Raw genomic sequence first — 26,887 nt, 5'->3', positions numbered from 1 at the left:
CCCCAAAGATTCTTGACACTAGTAAATGTCAGAACACTGTATTTTGAGTGCATGTGCGGCCCTAACGTATTTATGTGAAAATGGCTAAGTGAAAATTGCACATCCCTGAATTTTTTTTTTGTGATGTATCTTCAACTAATAGCAGAGCAAAGCCATCTTATTCCAGGACTTTCCATTTTGTTGTTTGTGAAAGAGGAAGCTACCTATTTTGTTTGTTAATGCTTGAAGCGGTTTTAACATTTTTCCTCATCCGCATAATAATTGTCACAGTGGCAATCACTAAACCTTTTAGAAAAAATTGCCATCTATTTTCACAAATAATTTTTTTCAGATTGTCTGTAAGCTGATGCTTTGCCCCTCTCCAGCACAAAACAATATTAAAAAACAAGGAAGAGGGAAAACTATAGTTTTCTATTATTTGTGCTGCATGCAATAATCCTATACTACCTCGAAGGGAAAGAAAAACACTGTCTCTCCCTCCCCTTCTGTTATCAGACTTTGAACAAAAGCTGACTCTGCTCACTGACAGTTAGTTCATTGACTGAATGGGAGAAGAATACATGTGATCAGGCAAAGCTCTCTGTATAGAGCTAGACAGGCTCGTGGTTGCTGAAATGATGGTATTATAAAAACGGGTTATTTTGGGATTGCCAAAATTAGAGAGTATTAAGACAAGATATCTCAGAATTGCAGCTGTAAGGGTTAAGGCCCTTTCGCATGGCTATATAACCTCTCTTCATAACCCCTCCTGACATGATCACCAACGTATGTGTCCGTATGTTTCATATGTAATTTTGTCAGATACTTGTTGAAACTTGCTAGTGTACCAAAAAGTACTTGAGATTGTGCTTCACACACAAGATAATCAACATGCCCTACTCATAATATGAAAAACATTGAGATTGGTGATGCTGACCTCAATGAAAACAATAGTCATGAGACCACTGTCCAACCTGCAACAGACTGGATTGTGCTGTCATAAGATATTGTTATTTGGGGGGGGGGGATTGTACATAAGAGAAACAGATTTAAGAGAAACAAAAAAGTCCTGCTTTTTTTAAGCAAACTTTTCTGTACTACAATCTATTTTCCAAAATACATTTTTCATGCTCTGCTGTGTTATCAAGAATATAGCCACTTTCATGTCGCATGTATCATCCTATTGCTGCTTTTGGGAAGTACTGCAGAGTTAGAAATGCCTGACCAAGAATTACATATGCTAATCAAGTTGAGTATATAAAATGTTTAGAAAAAATAAAGAAGGGAAAAAGTCACTAAATAGGCGCTCTACAGGTGCTTAGCTCTGCTTTAAATTAGCTGCAAGAGTGAAAAATTAACTTTTAAAGCTACAAATAATCTGCAGCTTTACTACGGAAGAATCCGGGTCATAAGCTGTTGTCCATGTGGTGATTTTCAAAGGGGTGTTCCAAGCTCCGAGGCCCTCCCCCAAACTCTAATGATTAAACCATATCATTTATATTTTAAACAATTACACAGCTTCTTAACCAGCAATCTAGACACTATGACATCAACTGTGAAAGCCCATATTCATCTATAAGTTCAATGAAATTTTTAAATTGCTGTGAATTCCCATTTCAGAACATTTTGACAGTAAGACAGACTGCATACTGGACCAATATGACAAGTGATACAACCCACGATGTGAATGAAATCAACATGGCTTGGTTAAAAATATAAAACCAATACCGGTTTCAATTTTTTAACCGATCCGTATTAATTTCTTTCTTGCCGCAGATCATATCGATCCAGCATGAACAGTACCCAAGTTTCACCACAGTATGATCACACATGTTAATGAAATTATCTAAGCAAGAAAGAAACAAAGGTTACAACAATTTCATACAACTTTGAAAAACCATGATAATTAGAATATAATTTTTATTTTCCCCTCACTTCTTTCAGACCATTCATCCTGGCATTAAAATGTTGGCACTTCAGCATCCTGAGAATAACCTCAAGGCACAAAGAATTTGTAAGCGTCACACGATGTGGCCACAAATGAAGGCACAGCAACTTCATAGCTTTCAGCAACTCAGATATAGAACAAACATTCTAAAGAGAACATTAAGCAAAAAAAAGTATAAATTAAAAGCATTATTACATACTTTCACATATCCGGCATTAAATAATCCTGGTGAATTGACAAAATGCATAGAAATAAAAATGTGCATCTTAATTATAGAAATGAAGCGTTAATTTTATTTAGCAATCACATATACAAGTAGCTCGCAACAACCTTAGTTATTATATTAAATACTAGCTATAATACCCGGTGCTGCCCAGGTTTTTTTCAATGAGGCATTTTGGATCACGTGATATCTCCCTCTTTCTTTCTTTGAGAGACATGGAAACTGTATCCAAGTTAACCAATATGGCAACTTCCTGCGGGACTCACGAAAGAAACAAATTGAGATTAAAAAAACAGAAATGAATAGTTTTTTCTTTTTTAAGTGGCGCCAGGTATTTTGATTCCCCCCCCCCCCTGAACTTCATGTTATCCATCTCTGCCTGTTTCTGCTTCAAAAAATGCTTAGTAAAAACTGTGGAATTTCTTCAATGTACTTTATGGGCCCATAATTAATTATGAAACAACCTAAACTATATGAATTAATGCAGTTGAATATTAAAAGACAATATGGGGACATTAATTTTCATGCTTAAGAAGATATAACTAAAAAGTTTAAATCAATGTTATTACATAAATATCGAACTCAAAAGTAGGTCCAGTTAATTACTTCATATTTAATTTTTTGGACATCGTATCTTTAAGTGAACTCAATATATTTCAAAAATCAAGAATTCAATACAATTTAAAAAATTATTGATGTGGCAGGAAACCCCACTAAATTTCCCCATTTCTACAATAAAATCGGCAATTTCAACACTGATTTCTGTGGGGATCATCCTTTGCCTGACTCTCAAAGTGTGCTGATTATGATTCTGACGTCTATTCAAAAAGCTCTCATTACTGGGAGAATTGAAAAAATTGCACACCATTATAAAGACATAAACTATTATACATCACGTCTGGAAAATTCCCCGCCAGCAATTCACCGACAACAATTCACTGCTGGAAAATTCACCGCTAGGAAAATCCACCGCCAGATAATTAACCACTAGGAAAATTCACCGATAGGAAAATTCACCACCGGAAAATTCATTGCTAGGAAAGTTCACCGACAACAGTTCGATGCAAGTCAGTCAGCGTGGGAGTGAGCAATTGAGTTGCTGAGTCAGGGGTGAGTGAGTGACCTAGTAATTGAATGAGTGAGTGACCTAGTAATTGAATGAATGAGTGAAAGACCTAGTAATTGAATGAGTGAGTGACCTAGTAATTGAATGAATGAGTGAAAGACCTAGTAATTGAATGAGTGAGTGAGTTAGTGACCTAGTAATTGAATGAGTGAGTGAGTTAGTGACCTAGTAATTGAATGAGTGAGTGACCTAGTGAGTATGTGAGTGAGTGACCTAATCTTTAGGATCACTCACTCACTGGGTCACTCATCCACTCAGTGTAGCTCCCTCACTAGATCACTCATCCACTCACTAGATCATTCACTCACTCATGGACACAGTAGCTCGCTCACTCACTTACTAGATCACTCATTTGATCACTCAATCCCTCACTTTCTGACTCGCATCGAACTGTTGTCGGTGAATTTTCCGGCAGTGAATTTTCCCAACGGTGAATTGTTGTCTGTGAATTTTCCGTAAACTATTATACATACACTGGCAGCGTTAAAGAAGTGACAAACCATTGTAAAGGCATATACACGTGTGAAACGCATTGCTAGGGAGCCACGGCAACCAAAGTTAACGTTCCAGATCCAAAAATGATTGTTGAGACCCAAAAACCATTGTTGCTGATGGTTTTTTGCCCATTTCTGGCATTTGACCTGCTCTGATGAACTTTTAAAGTAGCTTATCGTTCAAGTCGGGTCCCATTTGGTATATATGCAAAATTTGGTGACGATCGATCAAAAATTGTAGATTTGCATAGAGAACATACACAGACATGCAAAAAATCAATTTTATATATAAAATATCATTAGCACTAGAAAGACTGTTGCCGCAGTGGTACTCGGCTGAAGTTGGTATTCTGTGGTTCCTAACTTCAAGGCATAAATGCGAGCCTACCTTCTAGTTAAAAAGTCTTGCTACAGAGAGCAACTGGCCAACAATGGTACAATTATTCAATCATTACACTTCACTCATAGTTAGAGAACTATGACAAATGGCAGCACTATAACAAGCATTTATACAGAAATAAACTTCACATTAGGTTCACAACACGGATACGCACATCTCAACATGTACCAATTTGTTAGAAGTTCCGCAATGAAATATGAACAAGGTGCATGTGTGGTTCAGTAGTAGCAAGTACTTGTGAAGTAAAACAATGATTAAGTGGTCACATTCCTACTTGTTTTTTACATAAGATTCAGTGATTCACATCACTATATTTGTGGTCAAACTAGTATTTTTATTTCATCGATAATGAATCAGTAAAAATGCTCCCAATCAGCCAAAGTAAAAACATCTATTTTAAAGAAAATTTGTTGTCATGACTCAAAGAAATATTTGATGTGTATGCAATATTGCCTGTCAAATTGGCCAGTCATGGTCTTTTTAGGCAAAATTGAAAATATCTTAACCAATTATTATTTAACTGATGATATTTGAACAGCATAATGTTTCTGTTTTTTTAAGACCTTGGTCCCCTCCCCCTGGTGGGGGGGGGGCCAAGTGCTTACGTTGCTTCTTGCGACAGAGCCTGAGTGTCTCGCAGTTTCTCTAGTATTTTTAAGAAAGTCGTGAAATTCAACATTTTAAACAATCTCATTCATTATAAAAATGGAGAGAGATCAAAAACAGTCAAAATAACTGACTTGGTCCTACTAGTGTTGAACGAAAATTATTTAATTATGTTTGAAAAATTCAACACAAAGGGTATACTTATAAACCAATTAGTTAGCAATTGTATACAGTTTACATATTAACCCATATTTCAAAATAAATGGAGCACCAACTTAACTGAATGAAGTTCTAATAACTAAGGAATTAATACAGAATTGCATTCTTTCTTTCTGCAACTTTTTATCTAATTTATTTTAAAACCTATCTCTTATACAATATCTTACAGTTTAAAAGAGGCGATACAAGCATGATGAAAGAGGCAAAAACACATCGGTTACACTTTTGTGTCAAAAAACAAAGCAGTTGTACCAAATCAGGGTTTCTCAAACTTTTTTTGGCCTGCCGTGAAGCACTAATGCTCTAATCATGCCAAACAAAGCATGAACACACTACACTTGTCTTCCAATGAAGCACAGTTCAAAAATTATGGCACTCTAAATCAGTGGTTCTCAACCTTTTTTTGTCCATGGTCCCCTTTCAACCATTTCTCATTCCTGTGGCCCCCTTGTGAACATGAATAATTTTCTACTCCCTTTTCCTTTCTCTCCCCCCCCCCCCCATTTTCCCATTAGAAGATAGTTATTCAAAAATTGTCTGAAGTATAAATATTTTTGAATTTAATTTGATTAATTTTTAATTTATGAAAATAACAAAAAAGCAAAATAAACATAATAGAATAAATCCCTTGGGGTCACAAAGGGTCTGTATCATCGTAATGTTACTTTTTGTGAAGTTTATTGTTTTGTGTTTTTCTCAGTTTGATTCGTATGTTTTATGTGTTGTGTCAGTCCAATTTTAAAAAAAATATTTTCAATCAATATCTCTGCGCTTGAAGACGGCACAATGTCATCAAGTTACTGTACTAGATGAAATTTTTATTATTTCCAAATTAGTTTTTTTTTTGTGTAAAAGATTATGGTTTGATTGAGAAATGTCAGTTGTAGCTTCCAAAATATGCATTCTTATAACGATAAAAATCGCAAAAAGTGGTAGAAAGCAGTTTTATCAATTTTATTCTCTTCATTTCGGATAAAAGTAGTAATGAGGGAGTAGCCACACAAATGAATCACAATTGAAAAGTTCAACCTTCCACATCGTTTTCAACAATATATATATCGAGGAAATAGGTTCATGTTGTAGCTCTACTATGAATTTAAAAAAAAAACTAAAATGCGTGTGAACATTTTTTTAAATATTTGCTTGAAGCATTTATTCCAGAGAAATCATGTAGGCAGTGACAAAACTGTTCGTGTGACCATAATAATGATTCATTATCAGGATTTCAAGCCCATCGGAAAATATAAATAATCAGATTTTCAAATACGAAAATTATCAGTTTGTTGACTTCAATTTCGATACGGTCAATATCTGATATTTCATTGGATGACAAGTTACAATCAAGTGGCTTTTTGGTTCATAATGTGACCGCTCTCTCGCAGACGAATGAAGCAACGTGCGTGTTGGCTTAAACACAACACAATATTTCACATAACAGTCCGTACTATATTTAATATACACGGCGCATGGGTAAAGGGACATATGACATTTTACTGGCAAATCATTGGTCCTAGAGGCATACTTCCAGTTGGAAAAAGTACCCGAATAATGTGTAGTACTCAGATATTTGATTCATGTTGCCAGGGGTTACATAGTTATTAAAATAAAAATGTTAACTTTTTATGCGGACACCCTGTGCCCCAAAACCCAATCGGAAAGTTGTTTCCTGGTCTCCAACAAAAAAATTCAACGTTTCTAAGTGCAATATTCACTGAGATATTCGAAGAAAGTTGGAAAAAAAAACAGCATTAAAAATGCGGGGAAACCATTTTACCTGCATTTAATGTTGTTTTTCCCCAAATTTTTCCTCAATTTTTCGAATTTGCATATCTCGGTGAATATCGCACTTGGAAACGTGAAATTATTTACAACTTTTTAATTGGGTTCTTTGGCACACGGGGACGGTATAAATTTTTTTTTTTTTTTTTATAGCTATACAACCCCTTACAACATGAATGGCATATCTGAGTTGGACACGTGATTTGGATACTTTTTCTAATTGGGTATGTCTCTAAGACTAACGGCTCGTCAGTAAAGTGCCATACGCCACGTTACTCATGCAGCCTCCAAATACACGTAAAAAAATAGCTTCAGACGAAACACAGGCAACTCTCATTTTAACAAATACTGGGACAACAAAAAATGGGAAAAATATCGTTTCAACGAAAACTTTTCTAATTCCTCGGATAGGTTTACATAGGAACAATATAAAAATCTGGAATTCCTTTGTAACAAAATTTCGTTATTACGAAGTGATTTCTCGGGTCTCTTGGAGTTCCGGTCTAATGGAGTTTGACCAAAGCGTATTAATAAAGGGTCTTTAATACGCTTTGGGTTTAACTGTATTTCCCCCAAAAAAAAAATCTGACAGTAAAAATCTTTGCAGTAAAGTAATTGAACTTCGGCAATTTGATCTGAAAACAGTCCTTTTTATAATGATTATGTCCTTTTTACTTTTATAAATTTAGGAAGGAAACAAAAGGAAGAAAGGGTGGGGAGAAAAAGAAAAATGGCCAAGAGACGGGCTAGGTTGTGCGAAATGCCTCAAAATTCCACTTGTGCGCAAGGGGATTCGTGCCTCACTCTCAGTTTTATGACAAAATTTCACATTTATGAGACGTATGACTACGGGCGCAAGATTAATCTCTATATATATAGCTTTCAGTATTAAAATATTCCATTTATACGAAGCACAATTTCAATTATTTGAAATTTTCATTTTTATTCGAACTCCAAATCTTTGCCATTTAGACATCATTTCCAACTATCAAATGCAAGCAGTTTTTGTACATTGTGAAAACGCGTCGCTGAATTGGTTTTGCATGCGTATTATCAACACTAAAAACCATAAATTTTAAGTTGACAGATACAAAGAGACGCATTGAGTGGGTTATGGGCATTTCAAAGGAAGACTTACGTGAGAATTTATTGCACTTTTTTTAGAAATCAGCAGATGCAGTGAGTCTTTAATAAACGGATTTAAATTGCTTTAAATGTAGTCATTAGAATTTTAGAATTTTTTTTCTAATGTCCACAACATTGTTCTTGCAAGATAGGAAAATTGCATTGAAATTATTTAGGATGCTGCAGGCCAGTAGTAGGGCAGTTAAAAGGAAGCATTACAGCATCGATTTAAAAAACTGTAAAGATGTGGTGTCAATCTTAGAGGAAGTCCTAATACAGCGGCGGCTCGAGCTTACCTGCCGCCCGGGTGCGAAGCCTCATGTGCTACCCCTACTGGCGACCCTGCCAGGAGACTGATAGGGCTTCAGTGAAGGACATCTGGAGATAAACCTGATTTTTTTTCAGAAGAAAGCTGCACATCATTGTTTACCGTGCAAAATTTGCGTGACCATACGTCCCGCTTTTGAAGTAGAAAATTTTTTGTCTTTGGTAAGGTAATTCTAGAACAAAAAACATTCTTAATAAATGCCAGATAGCTTAATCGTTGAAAGAGCTCTTATTTTTGCGAGCCATCATCACTTATCCTGTAAAGATGATATTTAACGGGGTAATTTTTATTAAGAAAATTTTTTCAAAGGTGTTTCTGGTATTCCAGGGGCCGGACAAGTGAAAAACCAAATTTTTCCTTTGCCTTCATTTGACTATTGTGGTTCAAATTCTGAGTGAGGGTATGAGCCCCTATGCTGGGATCTTTTGCAGACCTCCTCCCAGTCAGATTTCTCACGGCCCCTTCTATAGTTAATTTATAGCCTAAAAAACCCAAAACTTTATGAGAATTATCCCGGGTTCTTGTGGGGGCCATGGGTGAGGGAACCAAAATGCACACATTGCCCTTGTAATAGAGTACAGGGGTGGCGCTTGGCCATGCGACCCATTGCAGACACACGGGCGCCGCTTAAAAGGATGCTAAATCCGGGGTGAATGGGTAAAAAAAAATTCCATTGGCCAAAAAAAACCAAACTGTAGGCTCTGGAGAGGGCGCAAAATCCGAAATGAAAGGCCGAAAAAAATGTTTTGTTAGGAATTGTTTGGATAAATTGTGAGGGAGGGGCATGAACTTCTAAGGGTAGGGCTGACAGGGCTCCAGCTTGAGGCCCGGGACTAAATCCTTATAACATTTCTTTTTTCACTCTATAAATTAACTGTAGAAGGGGCCCCGGGGAAAATCGGGCATACGCCCCATGAAAGATTCCCTGACGCAAGAGGTAGGGGCTATGGAGGGAGCAATTACGATCAGAGGCCTTGTCTATTTTCTCAACGTTTCCGTTGTCGAGGTATAGTATGACTCAAAAGCGTGATGTGAATTTTTACTGTGTTAAATTTTGTTGTCTTAAGTAAAGTCTACGCTGCCGCCCCTTACAACCTGCCACCCGGGTGCACCGCACCCCTTGCACCCTCGCTTAAGCCGCCCCCTGTCCCAATACATTACCACAGCAATCTAGTTTTAAAAAATTTTAAATTTCGCGGGTATTTTTCCCCATGTATGATTTGATCTCTTGGAGTTCGTTATAACTGAATTCGACTTTATTTCTTTTCAGCAGAGGCAATGTATTGGCAACCCCTTTCAAAATTCATAAAAAATACCCCAGAACAATCATTCTCTATTCGATTTTTATAAACATATTCCCCATCAGACCACTCAGTGCTGGCTGAAGATAGCTTTGTGCTAAACTACGTAGATGGCTATCCGTCTGTAATTGCATGAAAACGGTGGGTTTTTTACAAGCTTTCATTTTTCACCCATCTACTTCTTGGATTATATTTACTACCAGCACTGAAAAGAATGCCAATGAATGGTCAACAAATCTTTGTTTTCTTCATGGCAGCCCTCTTTGAATGAAAAGTCTGAACACACACAATTTTCTGTTTTTACAGTTATTCCATTTTGCTTAAACCTCTTCTATAGTTTGTGTCAGGGCCTACTATCATCCCCAAGTCGTAAAACCACCGAGATTACATGAACCACTTTTTTTTATTTCCTTCCTCATGTTAATGTTACTTAAATAGGGGGAAAATTGCAAAAAATACATTATATGCATTTTGTTTGAAATTAAATTTTTTTAGTCAGAGTGACTAAAAAAAATTTAATGTCACAAATTTCTTCGTGGCCCCCGTATCAGTAGCCGTGGCTCCCCTTTTGCAAGATTTTCATCCGTGGCCCCCCCCCCCCGGAATATCCTAGGGCCCCCCCTGGGGCCATATGGCCCCCGGTTGAGAACCACTGCTCTAAATCATACAAAAATAAAACTTACTTAAATATAAATGACAGAGTTCAAAAAAGCAATTTAAACTCCAATTTTTGGTTTTGAGATATCTGCATTTTAAAAAGTCACTTTGTATGAAAATCATTGGGAGTTGAGACTCAGATTAAATTGCAGTATGGAGCATATCAGCAAAGCTGGGAGTTGTTTTGCAATATCTAGAGGCATTTTCCACCATTTTCATGGGGTGCATAACTCAAAAATTAAATTTTTTTTAGTTGTTGCCTTTTTGAACTGAGTAGTATACAGGGAATCTCCTATAAAATATCGTACAACTCAACGTACAAACTTTTAAGGGAAGTAGGAAACATAAAAACAAACCAGAATCACATAGGAATTGTATGGCCGGAAACCCCAACCTCCTCCAGCTGATTAGGTTGGGTTTTCCGGTCATATATTCCTATGTGATTCTGTTTTTGTGTTTCCTACCTGAATCACCTTGTTCATGTCAATAATTGATAGCAAATGAAAACACTATACTTTGCTCTTGATATCCTCATCTGAAAGAGACCGAATATGCTGTACAGCAATATCCATGCATGGTGATAAAAAAGGCAAAACTCGGGAAGGGTTTAGGTACTCTGCACATTTAGCTATGGGCAATAACAAGGCAGCCATATCCTGAAAAAAATTATAGTAAAAAATAAATAAATAAGCAAATTATTCATGTCTCAAGCCTATATATCTTAAAATTATGCATATGATTGAGATAGTATTAATTATTATTTATTACATGCAGGCAGATATTGAATAAACCAATGAATGCAATTTTAAAGGAGTTACTCACTGTTCCAGTTATGGACGGATAACTGAAGCGGTTTTGTATCTCTCTAAAACCACCATTGTGTCCAAACTGTAAGGAAATTATGACTCAGAATAACATCAATTATAATATATCAAGATTCACACTACATTAAAAAAACATTTACTTATACTACCTTTTAATTACGATTAAAAAACTAATAAGATCTAATTCAAAGGTAAAAGGGCCAGGTAAAACCAGGGAATTTATTATGCATGCTACTGGTAGCCAGTGTTCTGATGCTCTAGAGCCAATGGATATAGTTAGAACTTAAGGGAAAGAGGTTTCCCGATTGCTATGCCAATGTGAACCTTCTGGAAAAAAAGTTAGCTGTCTCCTCAAGGAATTGAACCAGAATCTTCTTGCATACTGGGTGCTACCTATACACCAGAGACATAACCTTCCTTTTTATATAACACACATTAATAGTGTGCCGAGTTGAGCCTTGACAGCCTCCCTTAACTACAGCAGACTGCTCCAGGTGACAATATATAGGGTCTGTCATCTCTTTAGAACTCAAGCCATACGAAAGGATCTCAACAATTGCAGCAGCAATCCCAAAGATAGTGATAAATATCTGGTCTTCTTAAAATCGCTGAAATGCTCTCATTTCAGCGATTCCAAGCCCAGCTAGCTCTGTACAGAAAACTTTGCCTGATAATATGCCACCCCCCCCCCCCCTTCCTGTAGCTTTCAACTGTCAGTAGCTGGAGTCAGCTTTTGTTCAAAGTTAGACAACAGGAAGGAGACTTCTTTTTCCCTCATCTTTGCAGAGTTGTATTGGAATACACATATAGAATAAATGATATAAAGGGACAGTATTCGTCTTCTGTGTTATTGTCGTTATTCTTGTTTTCGAGGGAGGGGAGCATTTATCATTGCAAGACATTGGAAAAAAATTCCTTGAACACAGGTGGTAATTTCTAGAAGGTTTAGTGATTTCCACTATAGCAGTTATAGTGTGTGGATCAAGGAAATTTTAAAAACCACTTAAAAAGGGGTAGTTTTACTGTGCATGAAAGCAAATCAAAAGTGAGATACAATACAAATAGAAAGACCACAACAGACAAAATGCCTAACCAGGTAGCTGATAAAAAAGATGCCCATAAGTCGCCCAATTTAGCTTTTTGTTTCCTCACTTGTGCCGGCATAGTGTCGATTAAAATACTCATACTTTATGTAATTTCTGCTCAATCTATGAAAAATTAACTATCTAAACAAGAGAAATCCAAGCTTATTTAACTATAAAAAACAAACTTACCTTATTGACAACTTCTACCAACCAACTATAAGAATTCTGAAACAGAATAAGAAAGAAAATTATCTTCAGTTGCATGAAAACCTTTAAATAGTCACATACAAATCAAAAGGTCTTGTTGTCAATAATCCAATACAGTAAATTTTGCCTATTCGAATCATAGATAATATAATCATTTGGGTATTGATATCACTATTGCTAAAGGCAGAACAGACCCCATATCATTACATAAGAAAATTTTTGTTTGTACTTGTCAGGATTTCAATTTATATTATCAATGTTTTTTCGTCCAAAATGTTTGTTTTTTTTTTTGCACATTTTGAAGCTAATGTCAAATCAGGCTCATTTCCCCATAAATAATCATTATCAATCCATAAAACTATGTGGGTCAGATGCTGCAGGCCTACCGCTTTCTTTTTGCCAACTGAAGGGGTTAAAGTAGGTTTGTGTTAGTCAATTCTGTTAGTCTACCAAGAATTTACCAAGGAGCCGGTTCAAAATGATTCCTAAGAATGTCTATCAATTCTGCTAGCGTTCGTTCCGTGGGTAAGGCTGGGGACACCAGACTTCTTATCAAGCCATACATCGGTGCACCCACCAGCGATAGGAATATAGCACGCCTGTGGACGTCATCCGTAACTTCATTCGCAATAAAATACTGATACAACCGCTCGGCATACTCCGAAAACAGTTCCTTCAATAGTTTAGCCCTTCTGGATTGCATTTCTGAATGATTTCTACCGCCCCTCCCTGCAGAGCCTGCTCCCACTAATGATAAAACCTACTCTACAAAGCATCGTAATCCACTCCCTCTCTTTCTCACACACACACACTCAAAGTGCCAACATTTTCAAACAAATCGCTATAACTGAAAACCATGAGCAACATGGATATATTCATGAAATTAGTTCTCTTTGCAAGCATTCTGATCAAAATTTCAAGAAAATGCAAGAAATCGAATTTGATTTATTTTTTATCCAATTCATTAAAATCTTGAATTATTTTTCTTTATTCAGAATTTTAAACCGAGCATTTATGGAGGTGTTGAGGTCCTACATTCGCTATAACATATAGATACAAACACTTAAGGATTATAACAGGGCTTAACAAATCCCAGGCGCCTGGTTGCCATGGCGACCAGAAAATTGGTATTGATGCCTAAAATTTTCTACATGCGATTGCTAAATTGAAGTCTAATGATGGAACAAACTTTCTGATTTCACTACATTACATCTTTTAACATGGGAAAAAGTTATGAAATTCAGGAAGAGTAAAAAAAATATCATTCAGGATCATGTTCTCTGGGCAAAAGTAATGCTTTGCTCCTAAAAAATTAGGCTGGCATCTAAATATTTCGTTGATTTGTCAAGAGCTGGATTAAAAAATGATATTGTATGAAAACTTACCATTGAATCCCTCATCAGAGCATATGGAGTAGTAATTGCTAGTATATCCATCAACTCAGACACTGACTCCTTGTTTTTGTTCTTTACATAAAATTCTGATTCAGGGTCAAACACCTTGAAAGTAAATACAAAATTCACTATAAATTTATATAATTTGAGACTTTTTAAATACTAACTAAATTCCAGGTACGTGAAAAGTAGCCCACAATCTGTAAATTTTACTTTCAAAAATTCTGAAAAACCTCTTTTCTAAGATTTCGTTGGTACAAAATTTACACATCACTACTAGAACATTAATTCCAAGATTTAGCGACGATCTTATCTTGTTTGGTGTACATTCACATTGAAAGGACAATAGAGTTATTTCAAACTTTACATTCATAAATTAGAAGATGAAAATTGTGGAATGATTAAAAACTGAAACTTGAATTAAAAACTACGGAATGATTTGATATTCTTCACTTCAAGATGATTCTTGACCTTCCAAAATTTCAATCGCTTATATATGTGTATAATAACCACCTGCTGTACTCTTTTTTTATAACAAATAGGTGTTTAAAAAGTTTGTTTATGTCATATATGTAATGTTGATTTCTGTTATCAAATTTTCTAGATAATCACTGATACCCTTATTGTGCCTAACATTAGAATATAGCTACCTATAAAATACTAAATTGTAGGACTAAAATGTCCTTTAATTTAGCAATGTGATTGCATATGATGCTTAAGAAAAAGCTCCTATAACTTATTCTAACAACATTGACAATAAGTTTTCAATTGTTTTAATACTGAGCAAGTTACTGAGGTCAAAACCTAACCCTGTGATCTCCTATCACACATATTGTGAATAAACAGCTCTATTTCTCTTAGTAAATTGAACACAGGTAATCAGCAGTTTAGATAAAATGGATCATAAAATAATATATTATCTATTCTAGACTCTATCAAAAAATTCAAAATTGTGAATTATAATTAATATTTTGTTTTAATTATTGCAATATATTAGTGCTTAAAAATAAAACGTAATACACAAAAAAATTTCTCATCATGTTATCAACCTATTGTGTTAACAATATTATCCAAAAGCATCCGTTTAGGTTTTTGATGTCATGTCAACAACCGGTTTTTGACATCAAAAACTGAACCCTGTCAGAGACCCTAGAGTAAGTGACGTCATTCAAACAACACATGATGAGGTACAGCACAAAGAATGTTTTTTTTCCACCTTTGCTTAGTGTTCAACAGAAACAGAAAAATTCTAAAAAGTTTTTTTTAGAGTGTGCTTGGGATTGAAAAGAAATTTTTGGTAGATATCGCCAAGAAGAACAAGAGGTGATGAAAAGCCAAATGTTGGTCATTTTTAATACTTTTTGAGCCTTTAATAATTAAACTCTGCTGCTAATTTTTTTGTTTCGTCTGCTTCTAAGTGAGATGAATGTACTGGAATGTAACACCACCTTAGGACTCTTTCCTTGTTAGAGAACCATCTGCCTTGAGACTAAAAATCAATTACACACAGGCTGGAGTTCTGTTCATTCACTTACATAAGAACAAAACAAGTTAAGAGACTGATAATTTAGGTATAGCAGGAATTTTTTTTTAAATTTATAACCAGACAGAACAGAAAAAAGCATTAGTTTATAACAAGAAGTCCACTATAATGATAATTTTCCCTGTTAGTGTGAGCTCTCGTTATAACAGACTTTTACTATATATTAACTGTGTAAGATGGTGATTCATGTGTTCCCTGCCCAATCAGATACCAGGGTTGATTTTTTGACATGACAAGCATCAAAAACTGATTTAAAGTGTCAAAAACTGCGGAAAACCAGCAAAAACCTAAATGAATGCTTTTGAATGTTTTGAAGCCAATAGATATATAACATGATGAGAAACTTACTTATTTGCAGATCACAATGTTCTATTTTTAAACACTAATTTATTGCAATATGTGTGATGGGGGATCAGAGTTAGGTTTTTGACCTGAGAAATTTGCTCAGTATTAAAACAGTCAAAAACTTGATGTCAAATAGATTCTTTTAACGTGATAGATATGTTAAATAACAAAATACTTACTTTTATGTAGCTTATAGTGTTTTATGTTTTGAATTATATAGTTACTGCACATAGAATATCTATTTTGATATTTAAAATTCTCTTATCTGCCCAAAATTTCATTACGTAGTTAAAATTCTCACACAACATCTCTCAACACACACACCAATTTAACTCATTTATTCTCACTTAAAAATTTCTTAGCTTAGGTTGTTTAAATCCAGAGTTTTAAATAGTATTTTAAATCAATGCAAAGCTGGCAGGACATGATGCCCAAAGCATTGTTTTGCACATTTAAAATCCAGCTTCAACTGAAAAACCATTGCATTAAAAATGTTAGTAAATATGCCATATCATGGGTCAAACTTACAGTCATTCTTATTTTTGCACTACGAATAAGTTATAGGAGTTTCTTAAGCTCATGTGTAATCAGCACGGCCAAATTAAAAGGCATTTTAGTCCTACAATTCAGTATGTATTTTAATATTGCTAGATATATTCTAATGTTATGCACACAATAAGGGTATTGTTTTAAGTTTCTCTCTGTGATTATCTGGATAATTTAATAACAGAAATCAACATTACGTACATGGCATAAAAGAACTTTTTAAACACCTATCTGTTATGGAAAGAGTACAGCATATTGTTTCTATCAATACACATATATAAGCAGTGGAAAAAATTTTTGAAGGTTGAGAATCATTTTAAACTGAATAACGCCAAATAATTCTTTTGTTTTTCCTTCAGCTTTTATGTTATGCTCTATTCAAATTGTATATTTTACAAGCAAAAAAAATATATTGCTCAAAATAATTCTGTAGAAAGTAGAAAACTATTATGTAATCATATTAAATATTTATCCTTTGTATAACAAGTATTATGTGCAATCAATGTGTGTATTTTCAATGGGAATTTTTATTTTGAAAAGCAATATTTAAGGTTTTTGACATGACAGTCGAACTGTCAAAAACTGCCATGTGTCAAAAACCTACCAACCCTGTCAGATACTTAATAAAATATGTAGTGTTGGAATCATTTATATGTGTTTAAGCAGGGTTGACTGTACTAAGTTTTTAACTTATCTTAATGTTTCTTCATAGATTAAATATGAAACCTTGGAAGTCATATGTGCTCAGACATAAATATAAATGATACCTTTTCCAAAACTTGCAACATAGGAATAGAAACAGGATCATATTTCAAACGAGAAATAACCAGGTTTATGAAAATATGAATCATATTGAGAACTCCCTCATGAACCTCCAAAGCCCAGCTTCGTACAGCAGGACTTGTGAGGAGCTACAAAGCAAAAGAAAAAAACAATCAACTGCTATTCAAATGTATGCAGATAAGTTGATGACAATGCAGAAAGTATTTAGCACAATTTTTGTGTGTGAACTTACTTTGCTGAATGCTTCGGGTAAGCAATACTCGACAAACCTTTTACAGTTCTCATCAGCTTCACACAGACCTAAATCATAAGAAATGGCATACAAATATCAATATTAAGAAATGAATGATTCAGTATGAAAATAAACTAGTTAATATTTCAATCAGTAACCACAGCTTTGTTTAAACATAGAAAGAATTGGCTAAACAGCATTGATAACCTCTGATATGAGAGGTGTTTTAAATATGTTGAAAATAATTTTGAATATGTGTAAAAATTGTTTTGAAGTATTCCATTTGCTGTCGTCGTCCCCAAGATATTAAATCATGGTGATAATTTCCTCATAAATTAATGCTCTTTACTTCATGATTTTGAAACTTGAAAACCCGATTTCTGGCAACAAAGTCTTGCTTTTAAAAAAACCTTGTAGTTTAACATATACAAAGGACATCTAAGTAGAAATCATTCTATGTTTGAAACAATGTTGAAATTTATACTCTTAAGAAAAATCGAAAACCACAGTTATATATGCAACTAACATTCGATAATTTAATAATTTGAAATGTTTTGAAGTATATCTTAAGTGCAGTGTTTTGCTGCCACATTAGACAACGCTTTTTGTAAGTCTAAATACATCAGGTATGTATGGTCATGTCTTGTTTTGAACATTGTCCCAAAACTCATCATTATTGCTCTACTCGTTTTAATTTCAGCAGAACATAGTTTAGGAATGGACAAAAATTCATATTAAAAAAATTTGAAATACTTGAAAATTAACTTTTTTTCATAGTTTTTCAAAAACTGTACAAACCCTAATACCATTTAACACCAGAAAGACGGGTTGGAGGGACTATACCTAGAAAGACGGACAGGGGTCTGTGTGACCCCATAGCTTTTTCCAGCAATTTTTGAACATTTTATGGTATATTTTTTATGAAACAAATTAATGGGTGAAAAAATTGATCTATTGATATATTTTATCATACAGTTTTTAAAGCATTCTGTTCAAACTACCTCTCTTGGTGTGCATCAGTGTAGAGAAAACTTGAGACAGGGATTAGCATTTTCTATATTCCCATTAGGATATCAGTGTTGCATCGCTTCTAGGTTAGGAATACGATCGACGAATCTAATCTTGCTTTACTTTTTTTTTTAAGTCGGAAGCATCTACTGATGTTCTTTCTGAAGGATTTCAACCAAGCTTGTCAATTTTGATTTTAAAAAAAAATTCACATAATTCCAGTGATGTGGAATCCGTATCTGTGAGCAATGAGTTTCTCGTAAAATATTTCAGAATCCTTAACGTCTTATGACATGGAAGGTCCTACTACATTTCATACACTTCCATCTGCAAGTTTCGTTTTCCCTTTGATAGATGGGATATTATTGAATATTTGTGCAAATCAGTTGATGCTTAAGTATAGTGTAAGGTTTTCACTGGTAGCTTCAATGTGATTTGCATTTGTTGTTTTTACTAACATTTCATTTTGCATCAGCTAAGGCATTGTTGGAGGAAAATTTTCAGTCTGATTCACACATTCATCATCAGTACATGCATTACATCTATTACATAATTTACACCTTTGCTTGCTTCACAAAGTGGGCAAGTTTTGCCTGGAGTAGTTTTCATTCTCCTCTGAATTCTCATCACCAGCATCACTGCTTCTGGATTTTCCTCAAGCAATCTTTGCAGACTTCTGAAAAGTTTTCTCTTCAGTGAATCTGCTTCTTGGCATTTCTGCAGCAATCATAGGCATGAGGATCATATAAGATACACAAAGGGACTATCAGAAGAATTTTGATCTTACAAAATCAATTGTGACAATGTTGGTGGAATTATATGGCGAATGTGTTCTAAAATATATGTAAGGGCCAGTGTGATCCCCTTCCATCTTTCAAGATATATCCCTTCGTATTTCCTTTGCTAAGAAAGATAATTAAAAAAGCTTTGGGGCACATTAAGAACATGACAATTCAAGAAAAGTCACAGTATTTTAGGCATTTGGTTTATTCTTACTTGAGATATGGGAGCACAAAGAGCACGCAGAGGTCACATAGACTCTATCTATCTTTCTAGTGTTAAAGAGTTAAATACTTTTACACAGAGATAAAAATACGCAACAACTGCATATTGTACTCTTATTTTAAAGAACAAATCAAGTCTGCAATAGAAGACAAATCTTTCCTTATCATGTAACAACGTGCAGCTAGACATTTTTTTCCTGTTCAAATCTAGTTTTTTTTTAAATTCAAAACTAAAGTTGTTTCCAACATGTGCAAACAGCCTCTATGCAACCAAATAGAAAAAGCATATGCAAAAAGATTAAAATGAAAGGAGTGAATACAGTAAAAGTCTGTTATAACGACTATTGCTTATAATGAGAATCTCGCTATAATGAGTGATTTGCAAGTGATCGTCTAATAGCTAATATTAAAATACTAGCTGTAATACCTGGCGCTGCCCGGGTTTCTTCAATGAGGCTTTTTTGGATCACGTGATATCTCCCTCTCTTTTTCTTGAGGGACATATAAACCGTGTCCAAGTTAACCAATATGGCGACTTCCTGCGCGATTCATGAAATACAATTAAACAAATTTAGATATACAGAAACGTAGAAATGAATATATATTTTTCCTTTTTTAAGGGGCGCTAGGTATTCCAATAAACCTCCACCCCCTGAACTTACCCATCTGCCTGTTTTAGCTTTCAAAAAATGCTTAATTAAAGCTGAGGAATTTTTTCGATCCACTTTTTATGGGCTAATAATAATAACTAATTTTAAAAAATCCTAAACTATATGAATTTATGCAGTTGAATATTAAAAGACAATGCAGAGACATTTCCATTTTTGAGCTTGAGAAGATATAAATAATGTTGAAATCAATGTTGTAAGAAGTGGCAAACCGTTGTAAAGGCATATACACGTCTGAAATGCATTGCTAGGGAACTACGGTAACCAAAGTAAACGTTCCGAAAGTGATTGTTGAGGCCCAAAAACCATTGTTGCCCAACCGTTTTTCGCCCATTCGGGGCATTTGCCCTGCTCTGACAAAATTTTAAAGTAGCCTATCGTTCAAGTCGGGTCCCATTTGGTATATATGCAAAATTTGGTGACGATCGATCTAAAATTGTAGATTTGCATAAAGAACATACATACACACACACAGACAGACAGACAGAAAATCAATTTTATATATATAGTTTTAGTTATAACGAGTTTTCAAAATAAGGTAGCACTTGCTTTAACATAAAAAAAATTGGTGGAAAAAACTTGGTGTCGCCTGCAAACATTTTGCGCTTTCTTTACTCAGTTTCATGTGATTACAACTAAACAGACGGTTCTTTGCTTTTGCCAACACATGTACTGTGAATAAGTCAGCATACCCAATATACCAAAACCCTCCTAGAGTATAGGAAAAACCACTCCCTCATCATGCAATGCTTCAAGATCATTGACAAAGCCTAGAATGCATGTCACCAAGAGAAGCATCAATTCTGCTTGAAGAAAACTAGGCTGATTGCATTATTGAATGTGACTTTGAGGGTTTAGCTTGTGAACAGAAACCGTTTATCAAAGAGATTGTGTCATACTTGGAAAAGACCAGGGATTGTAGTTGAATGAGAATGACATACAAGAACTAGTGCAGGAACATAGCCAGGAGACGGCCTCAAGCGAACTGATGGATCTCTACAGCAACAGCTTGTGAACTGTATCTCGTCTAAAGAAGAGGCAAAATCAGGAGGAATCCCTCACTTCAAATGAGATCAGACAGATGTGTAAAATGTGTGGGAAGTCATCCAGTTTTGTCGAACAGACCCACCCAAATGAAGCTGTAGCAAGTGATGAATCCGTCCAATGACAATGCAATTTCCCATTTCCAAGAAATCTTCAAAAGGAGGCAAAAGCAGTTGTCATTGGATAGGTTCCTTTTAAAACTGAAAAAGATTTCGGTGAACCAGCAGATAACAGCAAGTAAATATTAATAAATGTTATTTTTATGTGTATTGCTAACAAGTTAAGCTCGTTAAGCAAAGTTCCACTGTAATTCAGACTTGTTCAGTTGGTCAACTAAATTGCTTTGATAAGAAATTCTACGCAAAAAATATGTAAAGAAATTAAAAGAAATTCTGTTGCGAGATGAAAAATAAATTTCATGTCTAGTTTTGTTTTTTTTGTTAATATCAAAACGAAACGATCTGAAAGACATTTTGGTGCAGATAAAGTAGCATTTTTCTACAATTCTATAATCTGGCAAACACAAAAAACAAAAATTCCCCAAAAAACGAGAATTCTTATAAAGGAAATTTTCCTCATGATTGTGAACTGTCGTTATAATGGATATATACTGTATTTACACAAGAAGCTAACATTATGACATAATAGATTGATGCATTCAAAAAACATGTTTTTTGTCGCCTTTCTTTGATTTATATAAATTGTTGAGATTACCTTGCTCAGCAAAATAAATAGCACTGATAAGACATTTTCCTAACGATTCTTCCTTCTTGTAAGGGATAGACCATCTGTCAACAAAAACTCTTGACTCCAACTCATACAAGTTTGTTGTTGGAAACTCGATGGAAGTCTGAGAAGGATCTGGAGAGTCTTCTTTGACTTCCTGGAAAGAAAAATAGATGAAATGTTACGAAAGTTTAATCACACTATTTGAAATAGAAAGAAGAAATTCTTTTAATGTTTGTTATGGTCCATGTCTGAAGTCCAGCATCTTCCTGAAGTGATCTGTGTCTAAAGTCACAAAGTGGCTGGCCTCTTTGCAAAAATGCTAGACTTTGGACTATGACCGAAGCAAACCTACAAAAAGAAAAAGTGCCTTGTTTACACGTAAATGATTACTTTTAACTTCCTATTTGAATTTCAGCCATATACAACAGTGTCTACCACATTCTTAAAGAAAAATTCTGTAACTTTACCTTGACGACCAAATGATTTTTGCTGATTATAGCAGTAATACTGAGCAGTACGCTGAGCCCTCTGCACCACTACGCCCAGAAATTACAGCGAATCTATAAGAGCTAACATTGGCGTGGTATAACACATTAAATACCCAGAATTTCATGAAAGGATACACAGATTTTGTTCACAAGTCTAGCGGGATGCATACTTTCTGGGTTTTGAAGAAAAAAACGGTGGAGGGAAGTAAGCCAGCCTGTCTGCTAGCAGGGAAGAAAGGGAAGTCCCATAGAAGTCCAAGAATACACTATTTTGGATCAATTTTGTCTGGGGGAAAATTTTTAGGCACTTATGAAATTTTGCGACTGTCTAAATATTTTCCCTATTTGTCAAACCCTGCTGTACATTGGGAATCAACTGATCACATTCTATTTTCAGAGGCGCCAAACTATACTTATCAATATGGGACATCAACAAGCATAGATACAGGGGATATGAGAAACAATGCCTCTAGCGTCAACAACCGAGCAGACTAATCCAATGTACATACACATTATCATCATTCTGCCCCACATCCTGGATCAGGCACTCAAGTTAACTTTTCACAGACCCTTCTTTTGTGAATTAATAGCATGAAAAAACCAAAAAAACTATGTTCATTATACCAGACATCATGGCTGGAGCCCTATTCATGCAAACCTTGCAGGCTCAGTATTCTAGTGCAATACAAACTAAACTTAATATAGTTTGTCAGTAAATACATCCAGTAACAAATAGCTTATAGATTTGGCAAAATTTATTTTACCATATTTTCCACACATATCTGATTTGGTGCTCCGTATGCACATGCAATACAAGCTTTTTACATGTTTAAGTAATGAGAAACAAAAAGGCAAACCTCAGTGTTCATGTCATGGTGAGGAGGAGCGACCACAGTCGACGTCAACGTGGTGGTTAACAGAAACGTCAGTTAATTATAAAGCCACATCTCAAGTTGTAGCATTAATCAGTATAGTGGAGCTCTTTTAAGAGCAATATGGGCCCTCAAGTGAAAAGATGCCTGCCAATTTACATGCTTACTCTCAAAATTTCAAATCAGATCTCATGCTAGGTGGACCCATATGTTAAGGCATAGCCAGACAAGCGCCAGGTTGCCATGATAACTAAAAAATTAGTATTGGCACCTAAAATTTCCTTTGTGTGTTCTTACTTAATTACAGCTTGCAAGCAGCACAGAATGGTTGGAATTTATGACAGCATATCGGTCAACATGAGAGAGGGTTACAATACCAGAAAAAGTCTAAAAAAAACCCCATTTTTTAACCTTTTCTTTGGGTAAAAATTTCTTGGTGCGTAAACAATTTTCCTTGCAAGTAGATTTTTTTGCGATTCTTCCAGCACCGAGTTAAAGCATTACTGCTCTGTGAATGTGCCCAAAAATTCATTCACGGGCAGAGCGATCACTTTCACTTCTTAATGGGTGACAAACTTTACTTATCAACGTGACACATCAGTATGATCGGACATACAGGGGACACATGAGCAATGGCAAATAACATGGCGGAATAATCTAGTATATAGATCTTTGCATGTACACATCATCATCATGCCCCTCTTCTCCCAGCCTTTCAGGTCCATCTCGGCCTATGCATATCGAGGTCAACTGGCATATTCATGCGAGGCATGCAGACTCACTGTTATAGTGCAACATAAACTTGTTCATTCTAGTTTGCAAGTTTTATATATTCACTGACAAGTAGCTTATAGATTTGGCGAGATTTATTTTAGCATATTACACGGTACAAATATATGATTGGGTGCTCTGTATGGACATGTGATACAGGTTTTTTGCGCGTTAAATAATGAGCTAAAAAGTGGGGGCAAACCTCAGTGTTCATGTCATAGGGAGGAGGGGCGACAGCGGTGGTTGTCGACGTCGATGTGGTGGTGGTCGCGACGACGAGGGCGGTCGACGACGAGCCCCCCCTCGATGCCAAGTCGTCCCTCATCTCGACGTCGTCGTCGCTGTTGAGTGTGAGCGTGGCGTGTTCGTTGGTGAGGATGGCGACGGCTTCGTTGATGTCGTTATTGCCGAGGCGGAGCGCCTTTTTAACATCTTCGACATCGTCGAAGCCCATGGACATTATCGTGGTTATGCGATCATCGTCTTCCATGGCTGTGGCGGCGAATTAATTCAACGGGCCATCCATGCCGAAAAGTCTTTTTCCGTTTCGTTCGAGCGGCCGAAGAGTATTTCAATGAAGACACAAAACCGCGCGCGGTGACGCCGTATTCGATGCTCAAGTTCCCTCCACTCCCAATAAAACGCACATTTTTCGCGGTGCCATGATGGGCAAGTAAACAAAATCTGTTGCCAATCCCGACTATCCAAAAAACTTTCCTTTCAAAAAAAGCCTGGAACGTATACCATGACGTCACGCGCGTGTAGTGGCAGAAAAGTTTTTTGGTTCCGTTGGAAGCATGGGCGGAGATACGGGGGGGGGGGGGAGCGTGGAGGGCATTGCCCTCCCCCCCAGCATCAAAAGTGGAGTGGGCAGATCTAATGTATACAAATACAACGCCACAACAGGCAAAATGCCCAACGAGGTGGCTGATAAAAAGATGCCCATAAAAATATGGATGTCATATATTTCAAAAATACAGCAACCCAGTTAAAAACACAATCACAAAAATTATAATCAATATATACACGTGATAAAATATTATACAACGCCCATAAAGAATACTTATGGTTGTCTTATTCTAAGAATGGATAGCTTCTCGATTTACTTCAACATGTTTATCGTATTTCTTATAAACGTGTCAATTGTGTTACAGTTTACTACCTCCGGGGGTAAGCTATTCCATTTATTAACAACCCTATTAGAGAAAAATTCCCTGCGACACCATAACCTTGCATTGTCCCTCACCAATCGATACTGGTGTCCCCTTGTAAAAGCAGTCGCAAGGGGGCTGCATTTATGTGCATATATGCAGGGCCGCAACTAGAGGGGAGCAGGCGAGTCTCGTACCCCGGGCACTGGACCAGAGGGGTAGCAAATTTTGTTCTCAAACCTCTCCTTCAACATTAGGGGGGGGCGCCAAAATGCGCAATTACCCAGAATGACCAAGCATCTAGTTGCGGCCCTGCGCGTATATCAATTGACATCATCATTATCATCGTGTCCATCCCCCCCCCCCACGACTTTTAAGTCTATCTCCGCCTATGGTTGGCAGTGGAAGAAAAGACAATTTCTTTTCACAATGAGGCTATTTTTTAGCCCAGTTTTGCTAGGAGCAGGTTTTCGTGCGCCGCGTGAACCGAATTGGAGTATTTTGCGTCGGCAGAAACGCGTAACTTTATCACGCTACGCGTCTGTGCTTTCAATGCCTTTTAAAGCAGAAGCTTGCTCTAGAAAGTGCTGGTGCTTTTGTTATCACGGCGCATCATCTGTTCTGTCGTATGCATGTCCACGTATTTTTGACATTTGCACAATAAAAAAGAAGAGACCGATAGGAAGGGGGAAAGAAAACACAACAAAAGTGAACAAAAGGTCGGAGAAACGCGTGGCGCACGACGCATTTGATTGCTTCAGAAGCAGTCGGACAATCACGCCCGGCGTAAAGCGCTGGCGCAGTGCCGTCTTAATACATGCGCCTCACAAAAATGAGATCCGGTTGAAATTTTCTAGAATTTGCAAGATAGGAAACATCAGAAAAACCACTTGGCTCGGGGGCCTATGATGCTCTACAATTAAGACGGCCCTGCGCTGGCGTAAGACGTGTTGCACTCCATGGGAAAACAGTTGTACAGCTTTTCCTATTGGTGAGTGGACTCGGGGCCGTCTTAAGAGCGTCATGGGACCCTGGTCCAATTGATTTTTCTGAGGTCCTACCTGGAAAATTCTAGAAAATTTCAATTAGTTTCCATTTTTGTGAGGCCCCTCTTCTCTTGAGGCCAGGGCCGTAACTAGATACTTTGCCATCCGGAGCAAGGCGGCATTATGACACCCCTTGTAATGTAGAGGCAGTTAAAGGGTGAATTCGGTGTCCCCTTCTGGTTCAGTGCTCGGGGCACCAAACCCACCTGCTACCCCCCCCCCCCAGTTGCAGCCCTGCTTGAGGGCCCTAATGGGCCCATGCGTTAAGACGGCACTGAGTGGACGGCATATCTCGCTTAGCGATTCACGTTGCACAGAAAATCTGCTCCTAAAAATACCGGGCTTTTGGATCCAGCTGCGTATTCACATGGGGGTGGAGGGTCTCAGGGTTAAGCAGTAGCATAATTGGTTAGTGTTATTGCTCAGACTGTAAAAGTACTGGGTTTGATTTACGACAGAAACTAGACCGTCGTGAGACAGGTTATTTTTACCCTACTGTTGGGTATTTTGCGTGTAGGGTAGGGCTTCAGCTTGGTGCTGCCGTTATGTGGCACTAAGCACTGCGGTCGAAGGCTATAGCTCTGTATCTTCAGCAAAAACCACACGAGAGACATTAAGAGGGTTGGCACCACCCCTCGAACCTGGCTCCGCTGGTTCGATTCGGGAATTATTTCCATCTCACCCACTCAGATCCATACTGAGTAGGACGGCGGCATGCGGTTTACGAATTATCCTCTATACCCTTTGGGGTGAGTCAGGAGTGTGTCAATGAAATTACGATAGAAACTACCAAACTCTACAAGTTCGCTTCAGCTATAATATAGAGAAAGTGTCTTTTTCTTGTTTTATATGGGCTAAGAAAAATCATCTCGCTCTTTGGAATAAATAATTTATTAATGGAATAAATAATACAAATACAACACCTCAACAGGCAAATTGCCAAACGAAGTGGCTGAGAGAAA

The 26,887-nt window shown here is 36.5% G+C and overlaps 1 protein-coding gene across 2 annotated transcripts in view; it reads right to left on the bottom strand.

Moving 5' to 3' along the window:
• The window catches only part of LOC149085974 (ubiquitin carboxyl-terminal hydrolase 24-like), a 212,670-nt gene extending 188,283 nt beyond the window's left edge, over positions 1-24,387 (bottom strand). The window contains exons 1-9 of one of the 2 annotated variants that reach the window (XM_089232271.1): positions 23,931-24,387; positions 21,583-21,751; positions 17,145-17,212; positions 16,897-17,040; positions 13,687-13,800; positions 12,284-12,319; positions 11,008-11,073; positions 10,701-10,841; positions 1,915-2,073 (exon numbers count right to left, since the gene is read on the bottom strand). In XM_089232271.1, coding sequence (XP_089088397.1) covers positions 1,915-2,073; positions 10,701-10,841; positions 11,008-11,073; positions 12,284-12,319; positions 13,687-13,800; positions 16,897-17,040; positions 17,145-17,212; positions 21,583-21,751; positions 23,931-24,218 — 1,185 coding nt within the window. In that variant the 5' untranslated portion in view covers positions 24,219-24,387. Of the gene's footprint in view, positions 1-1,914; positions 2,074-10,700; positions 10,842-11,007; positions 11,074-12,283; positions 12,320-13,686; positions 13,801-16,896; positions 17,041-17,144; positions 17,213-21,582; positions 21,752-22,942; positions 22,966-23,930 lie in introns of those variants that run through there. The other variant, XM_089232272.1, reaches the window with a different exon arrangement.
• Between the last annotated feature and the right edge of the window lie 2,500 nt (positions 24,388-26,887).

This window comes from Pholcus phalangioides, unplaced genomic scaffold (genome assembly GCF_987345545.1).
Source record: "Pholcus phalangioides strain wild (caught in Gottingen) unplaced genomic scaffold, Ppha-v1.0 ptg000005l_1, whole genome shotgun sequence".
Taxonomy (NCBI): Eukaryota; Metazoa; Arthropoda; class Arachnida; order Araneae; family Pholcidae; genus Pholcus; species Pholcus phalangioides.
The sequence above is the reverse complement of the archived record's forward strand: the minus strand, read 5'-3'. Positions and strand labels throughout refer to the sequence as shown.